This window comes from Poromitra crassiceps (genome assembly GCF_964638095.1).
Source record: "Poromitra crassiceps genome assembly, chromosome: 20".
Taxonomy (NCBI): Eukaryota; Metazoa; Chordata; class Actinopteri; order Beryciformes; family Melamphaidae; genus Poromitra; species Poromitra crassiceps.
In genome coordinates this window covers 21914168-21940334 of record NC_139637.1, presented here as the reverse complement: position 1 = coordinate 21940334, position 26167 = coordinate 21914168, and the positions used below count along the sequence as shown (strand labels likewise).

The 26167-nt window shown below is 46.0% G+C and overlaps 1 protein-coding gene across 2 annotated transcripts in view; it reads left to right on the top strand.

Moving 5' to 3' along the window:
• Positions 1–21855, top strand: part of plekhg5b (pleckstrin homology domain containing, family G (with RhoGef domain) member 5b) — a gene marked incomplete at its 3' end in the record, with an annotated part of 34820 nt that extends 12965 nt beyond the window's left edge. The window contains exons 7-19 of one of the 2 annotated variants that reach the window (XM_083656630.1): positions 10593–10784; positions 12759–12929; positions 14370–14465; positions 14880–15080; positions 16142–16252; positions 16401–16550; positions 17085–17222; positions 17356–17475; positions 17692–17824; positions 17982–18097; positions 19019–19173; positions 19841–20866; positions 21573–21855. In XM_083656630.1, coding sequence (XP_083512756.1) covers positions 10593–10784; positions 12759–12929; positions 14370–14465; positions 14880–15080; positions 16142–16252; positions 16401–16550; positions 17085–17222; positions 17356–17475; positions 17692–17824; positions 17982–18097; positions 19019–19173; positions 19841–20866; positions 21573–21582 — 2619 coding nt within the window. Of the gene's footprint in view, positions 1–10592; positions 10785–12758; positions 12930–14369; positions 14466–14879; positions 15081–16141; positions 16253–16400; positions 16551–17084; positions 17223–17355; positions 17476–17691; positions 17825–17981; positions 18098–19018; positions 19174–19840; positions 20871–21572 lie in introns of those variants that run through there. The other variant, XM_083656631.1, reaches the window with a different exon arrangement.
• Positions 21856–26167: the final 4312 nt, after the last annotated feature.

Sequence of the window (26167 nt, the reverse complement as noted above, 5' to 3'; positions counted from 1 at the left end):
GAAGTAACTCAGTAATAGGACGTATTACCAATGAGATTTCAGTCATATTATACCAGTTGACTTGACTTGACTTGACCAGACTTGACTTGACTTGACTTTTATTGATTTATTATCAAAGCACATTTAAATAAAGATACAATAATTTCCTAATCAAATTGTGCATTTTTAAGGAAATAACCACTATAGATGACAGTAACAAAGGAAAAGGTTAACATTTAGAATTTTGGACGGTTTACACTGACTTCAGACAGTTGAAATAATTTTTCGGGATGGTTCACTGGCGGCGATGTCATTCTGCTACTGCTGTTATTTTGGTGAAAGTAATGCAAAAGTAGTGTAATAAGTAACGAGTTACTCTACACAGACAGTAATATTAACTTATTACTTTCAAATGAAAGCAACTAGTAATAATGTAGTATATCACATTTTGAAAGTAACTTGCCCAACACTGACCACTGAGGAGGGAAGCCCGGCTGCTTTGAATGATATTGTATTCGTGGGTGTTTCGTCATAGTTCACCGCAGCACATACAATGCGTTCACAACGCTTTGTTTAGAATGGAGGAAGAAGTTGGCAGACGCAATTGTCAACGAATTTCTCCTTTTTCAAACGGCGTCATTAGATTTTCCTGCTGCATACAACACAACTGTGTGTGGATTGGTGATTGACTATTTGCCCCCCGCAGGCAAGAGAGATTATTTCTCAGACCGGGGCTATCACATTTCCACAGCTAGCGTCTCTCTCGCTATCTGACCTCTGTGACGGCTCACAATCACAATAGGGACAATTGGCCATTAACACGGCACGTCTTTGAATGACAATGCTTGAATCGGTGACGCTCACGCGGATTTTGAGCTGAGGAGATTTCAGGAGAGATGATAGACGAGACAAGGAGCTCACCTGAAACATGAGGTGTTCTATAAAGCAGTTAGGATTGTTTGTTAACAGACTGACAAGTATCAAGATTCAGTTGATAAGGTGGTCTAGGGCCTAGGGCTTAAATGATGATCTTACAAAGTGTCTTTCCAAGAGTCTTATGCGGTTTAATTTAGCCTAATCCCTGATATCAATGTTAATCCTTTCTAAAACATGCATTGGCTCAAATAAGGAGACTATTAAAGAACGGACTGAAGGCCGGTTCTATTTAAACTGAGAATAGTGACATAATCTTAACAAGATACAGTAAATAATCCCCATTATTATTACCGTTTTCTAGATATTCTAATCACATTTATTAATCGCAATCATTACTCTTGGTCGTATGAGGAACAGGATTTATTATTTTTTTGCAGAATAAAGGCATTGCCAATATGCCTTTATTCCGCAATTTGTTATGATCAAATAAAACCATTATACACACTTAATTGCGCAGCTCCAATATTTGAATTTGAACCTTTTGCAACTCGTGTGTGTTTGAAAATAAATGTAACCAAACTAATTATGCCGGGTGGGATGAGAGACTATTACTTCTTCTTACACAGAGGCAGGGTGGGAGGAGCTACAAGCTTGTGGTTGTCTGCTGAGAAGGCTGTGAAGGTGTGTGTCCACTGTAGTCAAGTGTGTGTGGGTGTGCGTGCGTGTGTGTGTGTGTGTGTGTGCGCGCACGTGTGTGTGTGTGTCTGTGTGTAAGATAAGGAACTTCCCTGACTGCCACTTCCCACTACTGAGGTGGCTGCTTAGGGTGGATACACACACACACACACACACACACACACAGATGCTGCTTTATGATTGGTGTGTGGACTGTTGACCCTCAGTACACTAATACCTGCAGGATCAGCCAGTCTGTCAGGTACACTACAGTCTTAGTGGTGCTGGCAGAAGGAAGGAAGTGGCTGTTATACCTGAGCAGCAATGGAACATTGACTTCTGGGAACGAACAACACCATCTTCTCTCCTTGATCTCTCTTTGTGTTTTTTGGACTGTTGGGGTTTTCTTTTTGGCCCCCGTGTCTTGCGGGGGACATGGTGCGTTTCGCGCGTCTCACTTCCTGGCGCAGCTGGGACCTGCTGCACGAGGACTCGGCGATTCCCGAGTCGGTCGTCGTCACGAGAAAGACGCCGACCGAGTGCGAGGTGAGACGACCGCTTCGCTGACATCTGGAGACCCTTGTCATTGTCTTTATTTGTTAAATGCATGGCTAAGAAGACTTAAGAAATATTCAGATATATATATATATATATATTCAGATCAATATTTAGAATAGAGAAGTTCAGAGAGATTGCAGAATAAGATGCCATTTCTGTTGGATCTGTCTAAATTGATGCTCAGCTCAGCCTATTTATTTTATTTTCACTAACCTTAATCTGCTTTATGGTGAAACGTTAAGAGTTGAGAAGTTTCTGTGTGTGTGTGTGTGTGTGTGTGTGTGTGTGTGTGTGTGTGTGTGTGTGTGTATGCGTATGCGTGTCTTCAAGATTCAAGATTTTTTATTGTCACTCCGTAGTACAGGTATCACGTGTGAAATTCTTGTGCTGTAGACTCCGTTACAACATAGTGCAAATAACAGTATAACAGTGCAAAAACAGGGCATATAGATGCAGTAAAACAAGAGAACAACAAGCAATAACGGTAAACTTTTCCTTTTCTTTTCTAGCGTGGACACCTTAAAAACACGATTAAACATTCTGTTTGCACAGGTGCAGTAACATAGGCATAATTATCATGTGTAATGGTAGCAGCTGCTACATGATTGTTTATTTGTGTGTGTTAAGGAGTCTTGTGCGTGGCTGAGTGATTGTGTATTGGGAGTAGTGTGAGGATGCTGGCAGACCTCCTGCATCCTGCGCTGACATGTTTGGGCTCTCATTACATCCAGAGCCAGAGTGCTGGGGGTCGTCATCAGAGTGGTGGGGGTCGTCATCAGAGTGATGGGGGTCGTCATCAGAGTGGTGGGGGTCGTCATCAGAGTGGTGGGGGTCGTCATCAGAGTGGTGGGGGTCGTCATCAGAGTGCTGGGGGTCGTCATCAGAGTGCTGGGGGTCGTCATCAGAGTGGTGGGGGTCGTCATCAGAGTGGTGGGGGTCGTCATCAGAGTGGTGGGGGTCGTCATCAGAGTGGTGGGGGTCGTCATCAGAGTGATGGGGGTCGTCATCAGAGTGCTGGGGGTCGTCATCAGAGTGCTGGGGGTCGTCATCAGAGTGGTGGGGGTCGTCATCAGAGTGGTGGGGGTCGTCATCAGAGTGATGGGGGTCGTCATCAGAGTGCTGGGGGTCGTCATCAGAGTGCTGGGGGTCGTCATCAGAGTGCTGGGGGTCGTCATCAGAGTGGTGGGGGTCGTCATCAGAGTGGTGGGGGTCGTCATCAGAGTGGTGGGGGTCGTCATCAGAGTGATGGGGGTCGTCATCAGAGTGGTGGGGGTCGTCATCAGAGTGGTGGGGGTCGTCATCAGAGTGCTGGGGGTCGTCATCAGAGTGCTGGGGGTCGTCATCAGAGTGGTGGGGGTCGTCATCAGAGTGGTGGGGGTCGTCATCAGAGTGGTGGGGGTCGTCATCAGAGTGCTGGGGGTCGTCATCAGAGTGCTGGGGGTCGTCATCAGAGTGGTGGGGGTCGTCATCAGAGTGGTGGGGGTCGTCATCAGAGTGGTGGGGGTTGTCATCAGAGTGCTGGGGGTCGTCATCAGAGTGGTGGGGGTCGTCATCAGAGTGCTGGGGGTCGTCATCAGAGTGCTGGGGGTCGTCATCAGAGTGCTGGGGGTCGTCATCAGAGTGGTGGGGGTCGTCATCAGAGTGGTGGGGGTCGTCATCAGAGTGCTGGGGGTCGTCATCAGAGTGCTGGGGGTCGTCATCAGAGTGCTGGGGGTCGTCATCAGAGTGGTGGGGGTCGTCATCAGAGTGCTGGGGGTCGTCATCAGAGTGGTGGGGGTCGTCATCAGAGTGATGGGGGTCAAGTGATAGTCATATTGTTTTGGCAACTCTCACGTCTCACCTGGGGGGCTGAAAGCCTCCGTTTGTCCCACTGTTTTGGATGTGTTTAGTCGGGCGGCCTTGCTTATTGGACCGAGGCCAGTGTACTGTACCGACACGGTCTCGAAAAAGTGCGCCGCGCGCCGCTGACCACCGGGGGGGCTGCTCTTCATTCCTACTTACTGGTTGTGTGGACATGTGATATGTGTGTGTACGTACGCACATGTCTATCTATGTGGGTGAGCTTTGAGTGTGTGTCTTTCATCGTTAATCAACCCACCTGATCAAGGGGAGTCGTTATCTGGGGCGAGCGACATCAACAAAGGCAGTAGCAGGGGGGGGGGGGGGGGAGAGAGAGAGAGAGAGAGAGAGGAGGGGGAGAGAAGGGGGCTTACTTTTAATACAATCTCGGCTTCCCGATTTAAAGATTTTTCCCTCCCTGAGCCAAGGTTAATACCACAAACCACCGGTTGATAAGATAAGGCAGTGAGCAGACACACAAGACTTGATATCATTAACCTGGCTGGTCCCCCCTGTCGCCCCGCTGCAGCAGCCTGGCTTCCCAGAGCTGTCAGCTAGCTCACAAAAGAGAGCTAACCCACTCTCCACACTGACACGTTTACACAGGAGGCACACGGGGAAGCCTTGTAAACATCATTAGTTAGGGAGACGTGACTGAGCTGTTCACTATTTACTCTCAGGGTATATATATATATATATATATATATATACATACTAGGGATGTTCATTTAGAAAATTTTCCAAAATCGATAATCGGTGAAAATTAACGATCAATTATCGATTATCGATCATATTAATACTTAGAAAATTTTTAATTTTTTTTTTTTTTTTTTTTTTTTTACAAAATGAATGCCTATGGCAGAAAATACGAAATTCCCATGTTTAAAAGTTTTGTTGGCACAAAGGCCCGTGCCCAGCCAGAAAACTAGAGACTATATGAAGCTCCACCTCACGTTAGTCGGCTGTGCAATGGAGTGGGGCGAGGAGGAACGAATTCCACCCAAACCTAGTCCCAAAATTTTTTTTTTTTTTTTTTTTTTTTTAATAATTAAAAAATCGATCCAAATGCCACAGGATCGATTCCAATCCTTAACGATCAATTATCGATTTTCGATAATTGATGAACATCCCTAATATATACGGTATATATATATATATATATATAGTGTTTCCCCTAGAAAAATGTTCAGGCCTGGAGGGATTTCGAAACGTACGCCGACCGCAACGGTGGGGGGCCCTCGCTGGCGACGCTAAACTTTTAGCTAACCTGTTCGCATCTATGTTGGCAATGGCATCCCAAGTATCATCATCCTATTATGGGATGTGTGTTTCCCAGGCAATGACACACGTTGACACGTTTTGGAACAGCACTGCACGCTGGCACAATGCTCCTAAAAGCAAAATGCTTATTGTTTTGAATGACTTGGCATCTTCTATTGCTGTCAACACTGTCAACACCAGTATTGTTGTATTGTAATAATATTCCATAAAGGTTTATTGAAATTTCGGGGGGAGGAGGGAAATATATATATATACATATATATATATATGCTGCTATATCTGCTGCTACTATTCAGATGGTGGGCAGAAGATATGCAGCTGAACTCATGTTGTCCAGTGTCTGCTTCTAAGGAAAGCGTTGATCTTATCTCCTGGGGGCATAAGTAAGTCAACAAAGGGAATTTCCTGCTCAGCCACCATTATTGGGCATTTGCTTTCCTTGTTTTGGGCCAGTTTGCATTGGCATTGTTTCAACATGTGTTGACCAAACGTCATATCGAGATGGCATTGAGCTTTCCCCGAATATCGCCATGGAATCTTTTCCGCAATCATTTTCGGTTTGATTCTCAACTCGTTTCTGGGAATAATAGTTGAGAGTGGAACTTTCACTTCATTTTTCACTGCAAAATGAAAAGTGGCACGTACACTTTGACGATAGAGACGGCGACAAAAGAAAATGCTCACTAACAGAGGGACAGATTGTAACCGTGCACTTCTACCAGTAACCCCATCACTCAATTATACAAGTATAGCTACTACTTTGATGAAAATAACCAAATATATACTGGTAATCAGATTTTATTATACTGTACCAACATTTATATTTTTCATATTCAAATGCATAGAACCCATTTTCATTCAGATATCTTCAGGGGAGAGGTCACCTGACCCCTTTGAAAATGACCATGCCAGTTTTTCCCTCTCGCCAAAATGTAGCCTAACCTTCAGATTGGAGTATTATTTAGCCCTTTTTGTGACAAGCTAGCATGACATGGTTCGTACCAATGGACGTCTTCTAGTTTTGTCTGCTACCAGAAACGTCGCTCTGGCTTTAAAACTAGCCTTGCTACCGGCCGCCATTTTATTCGTATCGCTATGAAATCGGGAGATTAACGGGAGAAATTACCAATCGGGAGCCCAGCGGGAGAAAGGGTTAAAAACTAGGGAGACCCCCGCGGGAAACGGGAGTGTTGGCAGGTATGTGACTTGCTTTCTGTGTTTTCCCCCTAACCCCACACTTTGATGTATTTATTTTATTTATTTGTTTGTTTGTTTGTTTATTTATTTACTGTTATATAATGGAATTGACCACTCCTCATCCGCTATATGATCATTATAACAGCTTATATAAACCAGACATCTTTCTGGCTCTTGGTTTCAATTCATTTGGTTTATATAAGTTGTTATAATTATCATATAGCGGATGAGGAGTGGTCAATTCCATTCTATAACATTTACTTATTTATTTATGGGGTGGGTTGACTCAAGTGCCACACTGTGTGGGGACGGGGGTCGCCAGTTACCCATCCATCCCTTGTTTACATTGTCAGTTATCGTCAGTGTGGCACTTAGCGGTTAGTCACTTGCCATTCCCATGAAGCCTGCTGAGAGGAGTCTGCAGTGGTTTAGGGGAAAACAAGCTCTGTGGGGGTCGTATGCGCTGGTAAGTGGGTGTGAGTGTGTGTGTGTGTGTGTGTGTGTGTGTGTGTAGAGGTGGAGGTGGTGGTGGTGGGGGGGGGGGGGTTTGCTATAAGGAAATGGGGCGTCAGTGGCAGCTAAACAAAAGACGAGGCTCTTCTAGAAGAACAGTTGGCATCTCCCGACCACCAGGATGTGTATCAGAGCCAGGGAGCCCCCCTACAAGCTGTTGCCCTGACTCCGCCTCCTAATATGCAGATCAGCCTCTCTCTCTCTCTCTCTCTCTCTCTCTCTCTCTCTCTCTCTTTCCCCCGGGGTCCCGCCTCCTCTTTCCTGCCCCACACAACACAATGGGGCAGGCAGGATCCTCCTGGTTGCTATAACATCAGTGCAGTGTCTATGTGCAATGCAGGCAGACTGAGTTTGGGCTTCACCTCTGACTGTTTGGGAACAGCGGGACAGAGGCAGGGACACGTCCCAGTTCAAAGGCAGGCAGCGCTCGGGGGACAGCGGGACGCAGCCAGCCAGACGCTGTGCTGCTGGGGAGTGAGCGAGCGAGCGAGCGAGCGAGCGGGGGAGAACGGGACGCTTTGGACTGGAGGCTGAAGTTCACGATGGGGGAATATCCCCGCTTCTGTGACTGCTCTGCCTCGGGACACGAGGAGGCTGTGCGGATGTGTGTGTAGTCAGTGTGGATGTGTGTGTAGTCAGTGTTGGGCGGTGAGAGAGAGAGAGAGAGACAGAGAGAGAGAGAGAGGGGGAAGCTACACGTTGACACAGCACAGCAGCTGGCTCCAGAATGGGCTGCGATCCATGAATCCAAACCAAGGATTAGGATGGTTTTTCTTAGTTTTGACATGCCTCTGGCTTCTATGGTGAGTACTGAGAGTATTATGTGGTAGTATTATGTGAGTGCTGTGAGTATTATGTGAGTGCTGAGAGTATTATGTAGTAGTATTATGTGAGTCCTGCGAGTATTATGTAGTAGTACTGTGTGAGTACTGCGAGTATTATGTGGTAGTATTATGTGAGTGCTGCTAGTATTATGTAGTAGTATTATGTGAGTTATGTGAGTATTATGTAGTAATACTGTGTGAGTACTGTGAGTATTATGTGAATACTGCTAGTATCATGTAGTAATATTATGTGAGTACTGTGAGTATAATGTAGTAATATTATGTGAATATTGCAAGTATTATGTAGTAGTATTATGTGAGTACTGCAAGTATTTTGTAGTAGTATTATGTGAGAACTGTGAATATTATGTAGTAGTATTATGTGAGTACTGCGAGTATTATGTAGTAGTATTATGCTGGGAAACTGCCGCTAGCCTCTGTGGTTCTGTGCTTGTCTGAACCGTACAGCACCTCGTCTTGTCTTTGATTTAGAAACTGCTTTCTTGGCAAAGACACTTCTGTCACTTTGTACTTGCACTGTAAACTGTGTGTGTGTGTGTGTGTGTGTGTGTGTGTGTGTGTGTGTGTGTGTGTGTGCGTGTGTGTGTGTGCGTGTGTGTTTGTGCGCGTGTGCGTGTGTGTGTGTGTGTGTGTGTAATCAGATCTACATAAACATTGTAGCAAAACTCCACAATCTACTTTCTCTCGTCATTTGTTACTTTGTTGCTACTGAGTTTTAAATGTCAAGGATCCAAAGCCTCTGATGGCTCACCGATCATGGTCATGGTCATCACAAGGTTCCTGCACCTCAGCCAATAGGGATTGAGTGTGTTATCAGTAGCCCTGTGGCCCCTGGCTGTCCCTGTTTGTCCACTGAGCCAGAATGCTTCTGACACCTGTGTCCTTGACCGACTGGCCCAGATTCTCCCCCCAAAAGTCCCTAAACAGACCCAGGCTAGTTTCCCTTTCACTAACCGTGGAAGCCCTCTCTCCACTGCCTTCTGGTTCTCTCCACTGCCTTCTGGTTCTCTCCACTGCCTTCTGGTTCTCTCCACTGCCTTCTGGTTCTCTCCACTGCCTTCTGGTTCTCTCCACTGCCTTCTGGTTCTCTCCACTGCCTTCTGGTTCTCTCCACTGCCTTCTGGTTCTCTCCACTGCCTTCTGGTTCTCTCCACTGCCTTCTGGTTCTCTCCACTGCCTTCTGGTTCTCTCCACTGCCTTCTGGTTCTCTCCACTGCCTTCTGGTTCTCTCCACTGCCTTCTGGTTCTCTCCACTGCGTTCTTCTTCTTGGTTTATAAGCAGTGTGCCAGTTTGCATCACCTTAAGTCACTCTCCTCTTGTCTTTGTCATTTCAGAAAGATTAAACGTCCCGAGCTTGTTTGGAACGTTGTAGGACCCCCCACTCAGATTTACTATCTTCTCTCAACGAGCCCTGCACAGGTCCATTTACGCGCCATTACTCTTGTTTAAGTGGCTCCACAAAGGTCTGCTGATGTTCTTCCTAAAAAGGGAGTCAAAGGGAAGCCTGTGCAATGTAGAACTATTTTAGTATTTAGTAAGAGTATTTACATTTCAGCTGATAAACACGCACACGGCACACGCCCGCAAAACATTTTGATAAGCCTCTAGAAAGTTGCTCGTTCACCTCTGATAAGCGTGATGCAGGAGCTCACTGAATAATGTGCGTGTCGTGCACCTTATCACCACCGCTGATGCTGTGACCGTAGAGGGTGCGTTTCTACGCCGTTAGGATGGCCCCGCTGTCTTATCCGCCGTATTGAACAGGCGATCTGCGTTCCCTCAGCTTTGTTTTGAGCAGAAAGAATTTCTTGTCGTTTCCGCGACACTCAGCGTCCTGGAATGTGCTGTGCCTTGTTGTTGTGTTTCAAAGTGTGTGTGGGGGATCACAGACTAGTTACCGACTCCCCGCCGAGCAGATTCCTCGCCACTGACACTCGCCCACGGCGGCAAAAACAACTGCTTCCTCAGATACCAAGGTGGCCCCCTGTTTGTTTGCTTTGCCGCTGGCTCGTAAAGTGGCTTGAGATGTGCGTGTGTGAACGCGCGCGACACGGCCTGCTGACAGGGTGAAACAATGGAGGTGCAACAACAATGGTCCCAGACTCCGGATCGCCTGTTCTTGATGGAACCACCTCTTTCCCCTCGCCGTGCCGCGCCGCGCGCTCCTTGTGATGTAACAGGAAGTGGCATTTCTTCCCCTCTCCTGTTTTTGCGTCTGACCCCGCCGACCTTTAGGGCGGCTTTAACGCTCGCGCTGATGTCACCGAATTCCCCTCTTACTTCCTGTTTGTCCTGTCTGTCTTTGTATATTTCTCTCCTTCCTTCATCGTGTCTTTCCAGCCGTCACACTGGAGAGATCTTTTTCCCCAACCCAGGTGACATCATACATACATCATGGACAGATAGATATCGCATTCTTTCATTTTCTCCAAAGCCTCCTTTACTTCTTGGAAAATGTGCTTAGAGCTCCAACAAAAAAATTATCGACAACTATTTTTTACAATCGATTAATACATTTTTAAGAAAAAAATTAAATGATCTCATTCCAGTTTCTTGAATGTAAATATGTTCTGATTTCTTTAATCTTCTATGACAGTGGGTGAACTGGTTATCTTTTGGGTTGTGGACTATTTGGTCAGGACAAAAGAACACATTGGTCTTCTTGGGCTTTGGGCAAAAATTGATTCACGTTTTTCACCATTTTGTGTTATCTTATAGACCAAACAACGAATCGATTAATCAAGAAAGTAATCGACAGATTAATCGACAATGAAAATAATTGTTTAGTTGCGGTCCTAAATGTGGTTGTTTCCCTTGTGCCTTTGCAGGGTCAGGCGCGGCGTAGGAAGAACATGACAGAGTTCCTCGGCGAGACGAACATCCCCACCCCGGACGCTCTGGGGCCGAGTGGTGGCACTCTGCCCAGCGTCGGCGGCGCCGGGCCCGACAGCTGGAAGAACCGCGCTGCCAGCCGCTTCAGTGGCTTCTTCAGCTCCGGCGCAGCGGGCGCCTTTGGCAAGGTAAGCCAGACATCCATCATCAGACCAATCAAATGAAATCCAGGAGTTTTTGAATCGCTCTGTTTGGTTAAGCAGGGAAAAGAAACCGGCGCATTTTTTTATTTTCGATTAAAACATGGGAGATGGTAATAGCTGGAGCGGACTACCCGGACCGGACCTGCCTCAGATTTAAAAAACAAAACAGTTAGCAAGTAGAGGTGTGGGAGAGGGTCGGAAGGCCACATCCACTGAGATCATTTCCCTTCAAAGTCTCCGGGCTTTTTGGCTTCGCGCGCTTTCCTCTGAACAAAGAAGTCCAACGCCTCTGGAAGTGAGTCGGTGGAGGGAAGACTATTAATTCACTTAATTCTGACCGGTGTGTTTCATCATGACAAATAAATCACCACGTGTGTGTGTGCGCGCACACACACACACACACACACACACACACACACACACACACACAAAACACACATCTATCTCTATCTCTATCTGTATCTGTAACAACAACAGTTTTCAACACTAATCATCACCATCCTAATGAAGCATACACACACACACACAAATACACACACACACACACGTGTGCAAACAGGCACGCACACACACACGTGCACACAGTCAAACAGACACACACACACCACACGTGCACACAGTCAAACACACACACACACACACACATATGCCCGCCCACACACACACGCTCCCATTGTGGCGTCCCTCCTGAGGTGACATCCTGCACAGGAGCAGATGTGAGATAGAGACAGTATCTGTCAGTCAGCTGTCAGCGCTCAGCTCATCTCCATTCAGCCTGTCCAGCCCCTTAACCCCTTCAGGGCCGAGGCCCGGGACCCTGCACCCCCTTAACCCCTTCAGGCCCGGCACCCTGCACCCTGCACCCCCTCCCTCTATAGTGCAGGCTGAACCAAGGCCCGGGCCTCCAGTCATACAACCTTTGAGAAGGAGTGCTAATCTAATCAGTTTACCTCTAACTCTGTGGTGAAATGTATATGCACGTGTGACCCCGACCCCAACCTCAACCCCAACCTCAACCTCAACCCCAACGCCAACCCGCTGAATCAGGTTTCAGGAAATTAACATTTTTAAACGAGAGCTATTTTTGCCCCTGTGAAATATATTTCGGGGGCATTTTGGATCATTTCCAGGGCAATTTTATCAAATGTTGGGAAATACTTTAGTTGCACCTATGTAGCATGATGACAGACCAATCAATGACTCTTATCCAATCATATTTTATTTCTAAAAGTTCATAAACAGTCGCCCATTTCCTATCTCAACAACACTGTTGATGGTCTGGCATGTTATTAATGTACTTGGCAAAAACATGAGTGAACTAGCTGGCCAGCTAGCTTGTGCTGCCTGTCACTGAGGTAAATAACGCTAGTAGGAGGAGGAGGGGCGGGGGTTGTACGGATGCCTAGCTGGCCATTTTCAAGTCACGCTTTGCAAATTCTAGATTTTTTTAGGGGCATTTTGCCACGAGCCCCCGCTAATTTCCTACCCTGGCGCATATCAGTGTTTTTTTTAGAGGGTTCATGAAATGGGTCCAAACCAGGAAGTACTGGTCCCTGTGCCTCCTCCACACTTGCCCCACTACCCCCCCCCCCCCCCCTCCCGGGCTTCTTCTATTGTTCAGGTGGTCTCAATGCACAGAGCTCATTATCATAAGTACATAAGACTCGCCAGACTGAGTCAAAGGCTGAACAGCAGCTACCAGTGAATTTTAATATTCAGGCGCCGGCAGGGATGAGATTGATATGGTAATAATACATGGGCTCATCCTCACTTACAGTTTGACTCCAACAATAAAAAACCCGTCGCACAAAGACAGAAATTGACAGTCGCCTCTCTTCTCGCCATCTTGCTGCTGTTAACCTCGTTTACACTAACGATGTCTTCTGCGTTTGAGACATTTGACCCCAGGTCTGCATGGGGGGTGCGTGTTTGTAATTTATTACCCTCCTCTGCCAACAGGAGGCAGACCGCGGGGAGCTGCTCCAGAACAAGCTCCACTCCTACACCATGTTCGGCCTGCCCAAGGTGCCACGGCAGCTCTCCTTCCACCAGGACTCCTGGGAGGAGGAGGTGGAGGAGATCAACTTGACCCTGGAGGACAGCTGGCAGACGCTGCTGGACAACCCGGAGGTAGAGTACACACACACACGCACACACACACGCACAAACAGGTATCCGGACAAACAAAGGTGTGAGCTTTTGTAGCAGTGAGAAAACATTTGGATAAAATGAAATGCAATAAAAACTGCAACGATTGAGAAAACAAAACTGAAGGAAACTAAAACTCTAACCAAAACCGCAAAGTATTTTTGTATCCAAAGCCAAAGAATATGAGAGTATTCACCTTATTATTTGCCCATATAAGGACGCTTCCGCATAACGTCATTTTGTAATTGTCTTTCCCTTTTAGAAATGAATTATCTAGAATAATATAATTAATTCGAAATTATTTCTTATAATCTAGAATAAATACAATTGCGTCTTACGCGGAAGAGATAAAGTGCACGTGGCAACATACGGTGAATTGGAAATGAGTCAAAGCCGCGTCTATTCACATTACATTGATACTCTTTTCGTTCCTTATCTTCGGCCCGCCCGTCCTGATGCGGGATTTCCCAGCATCAAACTGATAGCACACTTTATTGCAGCATCAAACTGATAGCACACTTTATGGCAACTCATAAGGTCAATAAAGGTTAGATGAAAGGTGCCAGGAACCAGCATGCTCCTCTGTGTAAATGATAACGCCCAGATGATGTATATAGCAGGCTCATTCCACCTTGTGTCATCAGAACAGCGAACAGAAAGGTGGCATTGCTTAAGTTCTGCCATACCTTGCACTCACCCCTGCCAGTTAGTGTCGGTGTCAGGTGTGCGTGTGTGCGCTCGCGCAAAAAAAGTACTGTATTTTTTGCTCCAGTTCCCCCATTACCTTGAATGGGTAAAGAGAATGACTTGAAGGAATGAGTGCAAACCTCTGAATGAAGTTATCATTGCAGTAACAGTGTGTGGTGACAATGGGAAGATAACTGAGCTGAATCTATCTGACTGTAACTATGCTATAGATTCATTTAGGGTTTATCATGATACTAGAATTTCTAACTTTGATAGCGATACGCAGGAAAATATCGGTACTCAATAAATACCATTCTCGATATCACGTGAGGAGAAAGTGACAACACATCAAGAGGCATAAAAATAAACGGAGACAGGCCCAATAAAACTCAATAAAAACGTTGCACTTACACAGCAGATGACCCCTGCTCTAGTCATCAGCCCATCAGAACATGTTTTGTTGAAGCAACAGATACCCACCAATGATAGGGAGGGAAAAATCACTAGTACCGTATGTATTTTTTTATTAAGAGAACGCCCTGCTGATATCGATAATGTTGCAAATGGGTATTGTATCCATTAAAAAAATGATCATCATTAAAATTATCGATACTATCGGTACTTTTGACAGCCTTCAGTATGTAATCTTAGTTTAACAATTATCTATCTGTGTTCTGCACAGATGTGTGTGTAGTGTACATAATAATAATGTAATGTGTGTCTGTGTGTGTGCAGGCATTGACGAGGCGTCAGTTCCACCAGCAGGAGGCGATATGGGAGTTGCTGCACACTGAAGCCACCTACATCAAGAAACTCCGAGTCATCACTGATGTAAGTGCAGAGAGTGTGTGTACTGGCATCTTATGTAAGTCCGATCAGCTCGACTGATGTAAGTCCAGCTGTTGTGTAAGATGAGCTGGCTACTGTTACCGAGCTGCGCTGTAAAACATCACAATGTTTGTGTTAGCGTGTTCCAAGCGAAGGTCAGGCACAATAAACCTTTTGTGTCGGTCTAAAAATAGAACGCGGCCTTCTGGAACTTTGTTTATAAGTTCATCACCACCCAGTAAACTGTATCCTCCTGAGTAGAAGCATTGTATTTTAAACACGAGGGCTGATTGCCTTTTAGTTGAAAGGCTACTGGCTGTGCTTTTAGTAGTCCTGTTGGACAGTACCGGCTTAGTGTCTAATGTTTAAAGTCTGTGATGATCCAATATTGTCCTGGTATCGCCCCCCTGTGCGCAGCTGTTCCTGTGCGGGCTGCTGAACCTGCAGGAGAGCGGGCTGCTGGTGGAGGTGGAGCCGGCCAAGCTGTTCAGTAACATCCAGGACATGGTGCGGCTCCACACGGAGCTGTGGAGCCAGGTCATGCTGCCCGCCTTGCAGAAGGCCCGCGACGCCCGGGCTCTGCTCGACCCCACACACCTCCACCAGGGCTTCAGCACGGTGAGTGTTCTACTACAGCGTTCCCACCAAAACAAAAACGTTTTCCAGGTCTGGAAAAGGGTTGCAATTAACGGTGTGTTTTGGAAACATGTTGGAATTCACACTGTTTTTTGGCTATTGTTGAAAATCAGTTTATAAAAATCCCCAAATATGTAATGTTACGCAAAATACGTTTTTTTGGTATTACTAATTTAAAATCTAGACCTGCGCTGCACATGTTGACGCTTCACTAGTATCACATGATATTCATAGCTTTCCCATTTTCGGGAGTTCACTGCATGTCTGAACAGGGCTTTGAAATGAAGGGCACGGTGCTACAATGTACATTGTATGCACTTAAAGGACGCAAATGCTCATGGGAATTATATTCTGGGTCCTTGAAAAGTCATGGAAAAGTTTTGGCATTTTTTTCTGTGGAGAAAGTGTGGTTCTAATAAATCCACGGGGCAAATAAAGAAATAATTAGAAGAATGCTATCAAGAAACCCTGACCCTCCCAATTACATTACGAGACAAAATCAAAAGCAACCAAGCTAGACAACAAGATCCCGCCTCAGTAAAGTAAATGAATAGTCTGATCAGATAGATCCATTGCCAAAGTCAGATTACTGTGACGTTGCAGTATGTAACTGTTTCCATGGTAACGGCTATTTGTGAACAGGATATGAAAATGCATCTAAACAGCTCGCCTTTAATCAGAATATGAGCTAGTATCTGGAATACCCTGTGTGTTTAAATGTACCCATTTTAGACTCATATCCTCATTTTAAATACTACACTGAAATAGGTTTCTTATTTGCTAATTCTTTAAAATTGCGCGTTGCCTCTAATTGGAGCTGCAATGATTAATCGATTAGTCGATCGATATAGACCAAACAACTAATCGAGAAAATAATCGACAGATTAATCGATTATGAAAATAATCGTTAGTTGCAGCTCTACCTCTAATAAAGTTAGACAGATTCCAGACTGCGACGAGGCCAAAGTGAATATATTTCTGTTCCTGCTGTTGATGCCAGTAATATCTCTGACACACGTCTGTGTTTATGTCTGCGTGGTCAGTTTGGCTCCAGGTTCCAGCCCTACATCCGTTACTGCATGGAGGAGGAGGCCTGCATGGAGCACATGCGCACACTTCTCAGGGACAACGAGCTGTTCAGGATCTACGTCACGGTCAGTTCCTCTCCGCTCTCTGACCTGCATCTACCTACCTTCATCCATTACTGACAATCAAACTCCTTAGGATTCTTCAAACGGCATCTGTTATGCATTTTAATTATTTGTGTCGTGTATTTTTCTCTCTTTGTCTGGCTCCCATCAGTGGGGAGAGACCCATAAGCAGTGTAACCGTCTGAAGCTGGCCGACATGTTGGCAAAGCCTCACCAGAGATTGACCAAGTACCCCCTCCTACTGAAGAGGGTTATCAAGAAGACGGACGATCCGTCAGCACGCGACATTGTCAACAGCATGGTAAGGGCGAAATATTGGAAGCGATGTGGATGGAAACACATTTGTGTTTTCATCACATATCGATGGGGTTTATTTTAAAGTATATATACAGATCCTTTCCAAAAAAAAATAGAATATCATGGAAATACCATGGATGACCGTGGGCTTCAGCGGACTGTCAAGCAAAGACGATTCCAAAAATTAGGCGGAGATTCAGAGGGAGTGGACTGAGGCTGGAGTCAGTCATAACTGAGAAGTAACTGCTGATTTTCTTCACACTATTCTAATTTCTTGAAATACTGTTTTGGGGGTTTTCTGGAGCTGTAGGCCAAAATTATGAAAAATGCAACAAATAAAGGCTAGGAATATTTCACTTTGTGTGTAATGAATCTATAATCTATGAAAGTTTCACTTTTTGAAAGGAATTATGGAAAAAAAAAAACTTTTCCATGATATTCTAATTTTTTTGGAAAGGATCTGTATATGGAGTGTGATTTGTTTTGGCCGGTTTCTGCTGTGCTCTGAAATGTGTTGGTGTGTGTTTTCCTCCACAAGGTGGCGACAGTCGAGGGCTTCATCAACAGCGTGGACTCCCAGATGCAACAGCGGGAGGAGCGGCAGAAGCTGGCCACCATCTTCGCCCGCATCGACTCCTACGAGGCTGTAGAGGGCAGCAGCGAGGAGGTGGAGAAGGTGAGAGCGACTTAGTTTCTCGTGAGGCCTCCCTAAATCTTCAAACGGGGTCGTTCTCTCGGGAGGAAATGAGATTTACTTTTGCGATTATTATTATTTTTTGTTGTCCTAATGCTTTCGCTTTCCCGTTCAGATCCTTAAGGAGTACCAGCACTTCGACCTGATGGCTCCCATGCGAGGCGTCTCGCCGGGGGAGACGCGACAGCTCCACCTTGAGGGCGCGCTGAGAATGAAAGAGGGCAAAGACAGCAGGGTAAGAGTCAGACCAGACTCCCATAAAAGACTCCTTACGACTGCTTGTAAATACCACGGGGTCGTGATGAAATCGCATCTTAAACTCACACTCAGCAGTACTGATTATAGCCCTGTAGTCGCTTTATGTTGCCACATAAAATGCCATACAGTTGTATATAAAATGCTGAATGTGTTTTGTGGCATTGACACGAGTGTATTTCGCCCCTCTCTCTAGATGGATGTCTACTGCTTCCTGTTCACCGACCTGCTGCTCATTACCAAGCCTGTGAAACGACTGGAGAAGGTCAAAGTCATCCGCCAGCCTCTCCTCGTTCACAACGTCGTCTGCAAGGAGCTCAAAGACCCTGGTGAGTGGTCAGATAAGATACAGTATCTTACTGCAGCTGCTACAGTGGGAACTGAAATTATAAGTGTGAAGTGCAACGTCAGCAGACATCAGACGGTGCCACGCTGTCTGCTTATCTTAGGTGATGTTGACCCTTGTGTTGTTTTTCGTCTCTATAGGCTCATTCATCCTCGTCTACCTCAATGAGTTCAAAAGTGCAGTCGCAGCCTACACTTTCCAAGCCAACAGCGCCACCCAGGGGCGAAGCTGGATAGATGCAATCTGCAATGTCCAGGTAGGAGAGCCAGTTCATACTGTATTTCACTATGATGACGACAAAAGATGGGGAGATGAGTTGGTGATGACTCTGTACTTTTTTCAGATGAGATAATGATAATTATTCACCTGCAAGATGAGAGCCAGGTGCTGCGTGTTGCGTACTGAGTGTGTTTGTGTTGTGTAGTGTGTACTGAGTGTGTTTGTGTTGCGTACTGAGTGTGTTTGTGTTGTGTAGTGTGTACTGAGTGTGTTTGTGTTGCGTACTGAGTGTGTTTGTGTTGTGTAGTGTGTACTGAGTGTGTTTGTGTTGTGTACTGAGTGTGGTTGTGTTGTGTACTGACTCAGTACACAACACAAACACACTCAGTACACAACACAACCACACTCAGTACACAACACAAACACACTCAGTAGTACTGAGTGTGTTTGTGTTGTGTACTGAGTGTGGTTGTGTTGTGTACTGAGTGTGTTTGTGTTGTGTACTGAGTGTGGTTGTGTTGTGTACTGAGTGTGTTTGTGTTGTGTACTGAGTGTGGTTGTGTTGTGTAGTGTGTACTGAGTGTGTTTGTGTTGTGTACTGAGTGTGGTTGTGTTGTGTACTGAGTGTGTTTGTGTTGTGTACTGAGTGTGGTTGTGTTGTGTACTGAGTGTGGTTGTGTTGTGTACTGAGTGTGGTTGTGTTGTGTACTGACTGAGTGTGGTTGTGTTGTGTACTGAGTGTGTTTGTCTGTTGTGTACTGAGTGTGGTTGTGTTGTGTACTGAGTGTGGTTGTGTTGTGTACTGACTGAGTGTGGTTGTGTTGTGTACTGAGTGTGGTTGTGTGTTGCCTACTGAGTGTGGTTGTGTGTTACGTACTGAGTGTGGTTGTGTGTTGCATACTGAGTGTGGTTGTGTACTGTGTTGCGTACTGAGTGTAGTTGTGTGATTGTATTTCAGAACCAGCTGCAGAGGCATCGTACTGAGGAGGGCCTGCGGCAGCAGAGCAGCCTGAAGCGTCGTATAGGGGGTGAGGAGGAGGAGGAGGAAGAGGAGAGCAGCAACTCCACCACAAGTTCCCCGTGTCTGAGACACAAAGACCAGCAGAACACAAGGTACTAGCATGTACAGAAGCACTCTGCACAACGCAAAACAAACGCCAGCATTTTAAAAGAAGTCATAGTGTATATATTTATTTCAGTTGTGTCTTATGAAATTGAAAAGTATAAAGCTCCATTCATACTAATTTTTATTGACAACGTTTTGTCGATGTGATGTGGACCTTGGCTCTGATCTCACTGAAAAGATTGACCTGAAGAAGTTTGATGTAAAATCCACACCGACTTAAAGGGACAGTTCACCCTAAAATACAAAATACAATTTTTTCCTCTCACCTGCAGTGCTATTTATCCATCTATATCGTTTTGTGTTAGTTGCCTGAGTTTTGGAGATATCGGCCGCAGAGTTGTCTGCCTTCTCTCCAATACAATGGAACTGGATGACACTCGGCTTGTGGTGCTCAAAGTGCCAAAGAAATACATTTGATAAACTCAACAGCAATGTCTCTTTCCAGAAATCATGACCCCGTTACTCAAGATAATCCACAGACCTTGTTATGAGCAGTTTCATGGAGGAACTATTTTCTTTTGACCAAACTACACCCGCTAGCTGCTAGCTAGTTCCTACATGAGACTGCAAAAGAAAGTAGTTCCTACATGAAGCACCACCACACCTTCATGTACGTATAACTATCAGTCAAACTAACTAACTCTCTATTTTCAGTCAATCCGATGGCTCCACTGAGACCCTGTCGGTGATGGAAATCGACGAGCCAGAACACCAAGAGCCGCCGTCCCCCAACACGGAGAAGACCTCCGACTCAGGCGTGACCACCCTATCTATAACACCTGAGCTCCAGGAGGACCCGCACAGCTCACACTCCAGCATCGACCCAGACCAGGAGGAGGTGGAGGCGGGGCCTGACGACGACGTGGAGCTGGAGCCCCAGTGTCGCTCGCTCTCCATGGACAGCGCCTACGGTACCCTCTCCCCCGAGTCCCTCTTGAGAGAGCTGCACTCACAGCCCGGCCACAGCGAGGGCGAGGACACCGAGGAGGACGAGGGAGACCGAGACGGCCGGGAGGAGGGAGAGAGGGACGAGGCAGAGGGGGTAGAGGAGGAGGAGCAGGAGGAGGAAGAGGAGGAGGAGGACGAGGGGTCTCTGGGCTCCCAGCTGTCCGTAGTCCAGTCCTCCAAGCCGCGGCGGCGGCCTCACGTCCAGCCACGCGTCCACTGCCTCCAGAGGCCGTCCACTCTGACCCTGTCCCGCTCCGAGGACAACCTGCTGCAGCGCCTCTACGGCAAAGTCCCCGTGTCGCGCGCGCATACACTCGGCCCCGAGGCCACGGACCAATCGAAACGCAGGGACACGGACAAACACGCCCAAACACTGGCGCACAGCAGGAGCCTGTCGGAGCTGAGAGGCCAGCTCTGCATGGAGCTGTTCGCGTGCGACCTCGACCTCGACCGATCGGACGACTACCTGAACATGAGCGCGCCCGCCGCCGAGAAGCTCTGCGCCACGCTGAGGCGCGCGGAGGCCCGGCGCGTGCAGAGCACGGACGGGGAGACAGCGCCACCCGCCTCCCTGGGTCGGAAGTGCGAGTTGGCAGCCGGCGGCGGCAGCAGTCCGGGGGAAATGTCGCCCAAAAGCAGGAAGTCTCCGGCCACGCAGCACAAGAAGCTGACCCTCGCACAGCTCTATAGGATACGCACCACTCTGGTCCTCAACTCCACCCTCACTGCATCGTAAGTAACGCTGCAATCATGGTAACAGTTACATCAGCACAATAGACCTTATTCGCTAACCCCGGACGGCGCCATATTGTTGACATACCGTCCTGCAGCTGACAACTATAGTAACGGCCTTATTGTCGTTTCTGTTCCATTACAAAATAGCGATAGTGATGACAGCAATAAAAACCCCAGAGTTGTTGTTTGTATGCTGCCGTTAATGCCTGTAATAATAAACAAAAGAAAAAATGAGGTGAACAGACTTTGCTGTGAGGAGCTGTCAGAAAGTTTCACCTGTCTCTCCCAACTATCCACACATCTCCTGTGCTGCTGACGTATCCTCCGTCTCGCTCCCTTCACGTCTGTGGACGGTAGAGATAGAAACAAACCACGGGGACTTTATTGCTGTCATTACTACAGCCACGTGTAACGCAGGTCGCCATCCGAACACAATTGGAACGATACAGGCAACGCTAACAGCGGCTAGCTTCCTATAAACGCTGCTCTTACATAGGTTGTCACTTAAGAGCTGCAGTGCTATGTCGAGAACATGGCGGCGGTGGGCGTGCCCGTACGTGAGTGACGTCAATCGAATAAGGTCTATAGAATGTAATACTGTATGTGTTTATATCAGAATTTTGTCTAATGATGTTTCATTCTTTTTGGGGGATACTTAAGGCTATATATTGATTAATTGTTTGTGTCTTTTCTTTATTTCTAGGGAGGTATAACCACTGGCAAGACAGCTGATCAGTAGCATGTGGCCATAATATGGAGTAACACTGCGTGGATGGACTGAATTTCTTGACACAAATGCACTCTCTCTCGTGCCGCCCGCTCCCCTCCCGTCGCTCGTCGGACACCGTCTGAACCATTTCTGCATTTGAACAAAAACCTCGTTGCTGTTGTTGCATTTTGGTTTCTGATTATTTTTCCACATGGAGGAGGGGAGAGGCAGGGAGACATTAACTGCTTGCACTTTGTAACCGAAGCAGCATCGAGGGGGCCGGGACCTTAAGGTGGACTGGGGGGGGGGGGGGGGGGGGGGGGGGGGGGGCGCGTACACAAGGCACGGAGGAGGTGCTACCCATGTAGAGAGCGGAGATGGGACAGGGCCTTTTAAGCAGAGGTCTTTACGATCTCATCCCCTCGCTGGACTGGAGAAGACGTGTCTCCATCACCGGAGTAGAAGAGGAGCACCACCAAGTCTTGAGAATAACCTCCTTAGATGTGGTTAAATAGCAGCACCTAGGACGTTCCTAGTATTTTGTACTACTCCCTGGTTTGCTTCAAGAAAAGAAAACAAACAAAATATTGCACAGTTGTTGTTATCTTTGTTAAGTAGAAGAATCACTAAGGAGTGAATTTACATTGACAGTGACGCAATGAATTTGAATTTATTGTTTTGCTGTTTGTGTTGCGCTTGTGTATGGGTGTGCGTGCGTGACTGTGAACGTGTGTGTGTGTGACCGAGTGTGTCTGTGTGTGTGTGAGCGATACATGATCCTTGATTCCTGACTGAACCAAACTGATTTCCATCTCCTGTGAACATGATGCTAACCTGCCCAAAGATGGAAGACCTGAGTAGATAGATTTCCAACAACAACATCAACAAAAAGTGCATCCAAAGAGAGATCTTTGAGATCCAGAGATTAAGAGATCCAAGAGATCCAGCAGCCAACAAGGGAGAACCTGTTTGCAGTTGCTGTGATTGTCCCAGCTGACAGAGCACCTCAGAACATGGCTGCATAATCAGTATAGAGATCACTACAGAGGTGGACTTCTTCACCGTTTATTTATCTTATGGTTGAACTAATGCCATTTGGTATGATGGAACTCATGAGAAGATAAGTTGGAAGAAAATTGCTCTTGAATTGACTGAATATGGGTTGACTAAAGCTGTTTTGAGAGATATTCTGCACTAAAAAAATATACTATGGCTTGAGAGCGCGTGCAGTCACCCCAGAGGCCTCATGTATCAAAACCATCACAGACACAAATGCACAAGAACGTGATCATAGGAAGAACAAAATAATAACGATAAGAAGTCTACACTCAAGTAATCCATGTGTTGGAGACATTTCATTTCCTGTGTTTCAGTACTAAGACATTGAACATTGGTTTGGGTTGGATAATCTGTGTAATGAGTGAATCTGCAGAGCTGACTTTAGTTGAATGGCTTTCTCTACATCGGCCTAACAGGAGCATAAAGAAAAAAACATAAATAAATAACTTGATGGTCGGAGTTTTTGATCACCACAGTAAATTAACATTCACACTGATGTTCGGCTTTTTCAGATCAATGATTTAGTTTGAAGTCCTATAACCTTATTCCAAATGTTGCCCAAACCAAATAGGTTAACTTTGTTTACTTTTAGTTTTGTTTATGTGTAATATTTATTTCGCCGGCTATGTTTTATATATAAGATATTGTTTATATTGTTTTCTCTCATGATTTGTACATTTTTTTTGGTTGATGTAGTCTTAATAATTTGTTTTTCTTGTCAAGGCATAAATGTGCTATGAACCAAAATCATTTGTCCTCCCCTTTTCAGGAATGTCTCTAAAGTGTCTTACAAAAATAAAATAAATATTCTAAAATATTTTATAATCCTCCTTTTAATGTTTTAATCCAATGTAATGGAGTGATTTGAGGAGAGAGCCTGAATCAGAACGGCACCACATTAAAAGGCCTAGAGTAGACTGGTCATCCCATTCTCATCAGTCAGCAGCAGGTGGCGATAGAGGGTGCAGAGGGGATTCATGGTGCCCAGCTGTACCTGTTGCTTTGGCTCAGATCAGTAAAGTAGCAGCTGTGGTTTGTGAAAACAAACAATACCGCCCCCATCTGGCAATGTCAGGTTACATAATGGACATAAGTGATCTGAATGTATCTGATACTTCTGTGTGCAAAAACCTTGCGGGGACTGTGGTCTAATTGTGCCAGTGTAGGGGTCCTTAATGTGAAAAAGTTTGAGAACTGGATTAATGTATACCGACGTCTGCAGACTAATATAGCTTATAGATATAGTTTATATTAATAATATCCACCTAACTCGTTGAAGCCTACATCACTTTTGAACATATTTTCCCACTAAATATACACACAGTCACTTAGCAGTTCGTCTTCTCTTGTTCATCTTCTAAAATGGGTCCAGACATCCCTTCTAAAGTTCTCTCTCTCTCATAGGACTTATGGTAGAATTGTTTAAGGGAGTTAAACAGCATTCCTCTGTTGGTCTTATACAGGGACAGTTTCTGGGAAGTGGCCTCTGTCCTCTGCTCCCAAAAAAAGTTCTGTTCACGTCAGATCTTGGTTTTGTCAGAAGGAGGGGCCCATCTCAATCATCTCCACCCAGGGCAGAGCAGGAGCGAAGGTCCAAGGTAATGCCATGGCCAAGGTGTATTTACAGGTGATTATATCAGCTAATCGGTGGATTACATGTTGAGGTCACACAAGCCTCTAATCTGCAGGGGAAAGACAGTGCAGTCATCTGGGATATCCCCCTTTAATCTGGCCCAGAGTGCAGTGGCCCCGCCCGTTCTCACATCTGGCCCTTTGGGATTTACTGTTGTAATCCTCCATTTTAAAACCATTTTATTCTGCTTCATCGCTGCTATGCTGGACTTTAATTATTCAAATGCAGCTTTCTATTTGAGCAATGAAGTAATTACATGTCCTTACTCGATTAGCCTCTGGTAGCTATAAGTAATGAGGCGGTGCCACTCCCAGGTCAGCTGTAGCCAGAGCCATATATATATAGAAGAGACATCTCCATTCACTCCAATGGACCAGTTTTTTACTCTCAAGAGTTCCAGGAAGTAAGGTCCTGGATTAAGCAGCACTGTCGAGTTGCAGCAAAATGGACAGTTTGTGTTGTACTTTGATTTTGATTTTTTTAGAATCAAATTGTACATTATCATTATTTCTCTCTGGAAAATCAAATCCCATGAGATGGTTTTCATGATAGAAATGCATCATCAACCCCCCTGGACACTTCTTACTCAAGTTGGCCTGGTTGAAAAATCCAGTTTCTTTACTGTGAAACAACAGGGACAGTTGACGTTAATAATAGGAAAATGTATGCATATTAGCTAAAATGCTAAATTGTTAATTGTTTGCATCCTCTCCTCTTGATATTCCTCGCCCTGTTGCAATAACTCTGTGCCTTGTTTACCGTGCTGCAACTTGAGCATCGTCTGTCCGAGTTCTGATGAAAATGCGTTTTGCTGTTCACTTCATGCAGCTGATGGGGGCAACGGAGGGTTAACACTTGCTACGGCAGATGTCAAAAACCATGCTGTAAAAAATGTCCGATTAACACAAAGGGGCACTTTGGGCAAATCCAGATTATCGGAGCACTTGCATTTATTAAACTCTGCAAAATCCCCTGTACTCTCTTTGAGCGGGGATTAAAAGCAGGTAGACACCATTGTCTGTCTAAACAATCCCCCTCTAAGCCCTGTCCGTTTCCTGCTGCCCCTGAGCCGGCCCGGCCCTGGCTTCCTGGTTGCCTGCCTCGTAGGGGCTTATAGGTCACTATACTATAGCACTACCCCATTGTCATCCCCTTTAGAGGGGTGAGGTGATTGGATTTGGGACATGTTTTAGCGTGTTTACATGGGCCGTGCTGTGAAAAGGCCCATGACAAGTGACAGCCATATGGAATGGATAACCTCCGTGAACATCTGCCCTCGAATATCAGAGCCACGCACTGCCACCAGGCTGGCTGCTTTGACCTTCACATGGTGCAGAGGGCCACGTATGGCCCCACATCTGGCCCTTGTTTACTCTCTTGCGCCCCCTGGAGAGCAGCAGCGTCTAAGCAGACAGACCAGGTATCCACAAAGAAGTATGTGTGGAACTCTTTCATTATCATGGATCTTGGCTGCAATGCAGCAAGTGATCGGACGCCAGATTGATCGAGTTTGCGACAAATCATCTTGAGACAAATGTGTTTTATGCTTTCTTATATCTGCTGTGTGGAAAGTGTTAGTAATTAACATACCAAAGTGACCATTTAACATTTACTCCATAAATGTCCCGAGATTTAAGGGATTTTACACTGAGCACTGCATTGTCTACCTGGATGGCATGAGAAAATGCTACAATTTGCCGTTTTCTTTTTTTAATCAATATTGGCAAGGTTAAGTTAAGTTATCCTTTATTTATCCTCATGGGGGAAATTCATCCTCTGCATTTGACCCATCCTCTACTAGGAACCTTCCTAGAACTAGGAGCAGTGGGCAGCCACAGTGCAGCGCCCGGGGACCAACTCCAGTTCTTTTGCCAGTGCCTTGGTCAGGGGCACTGAC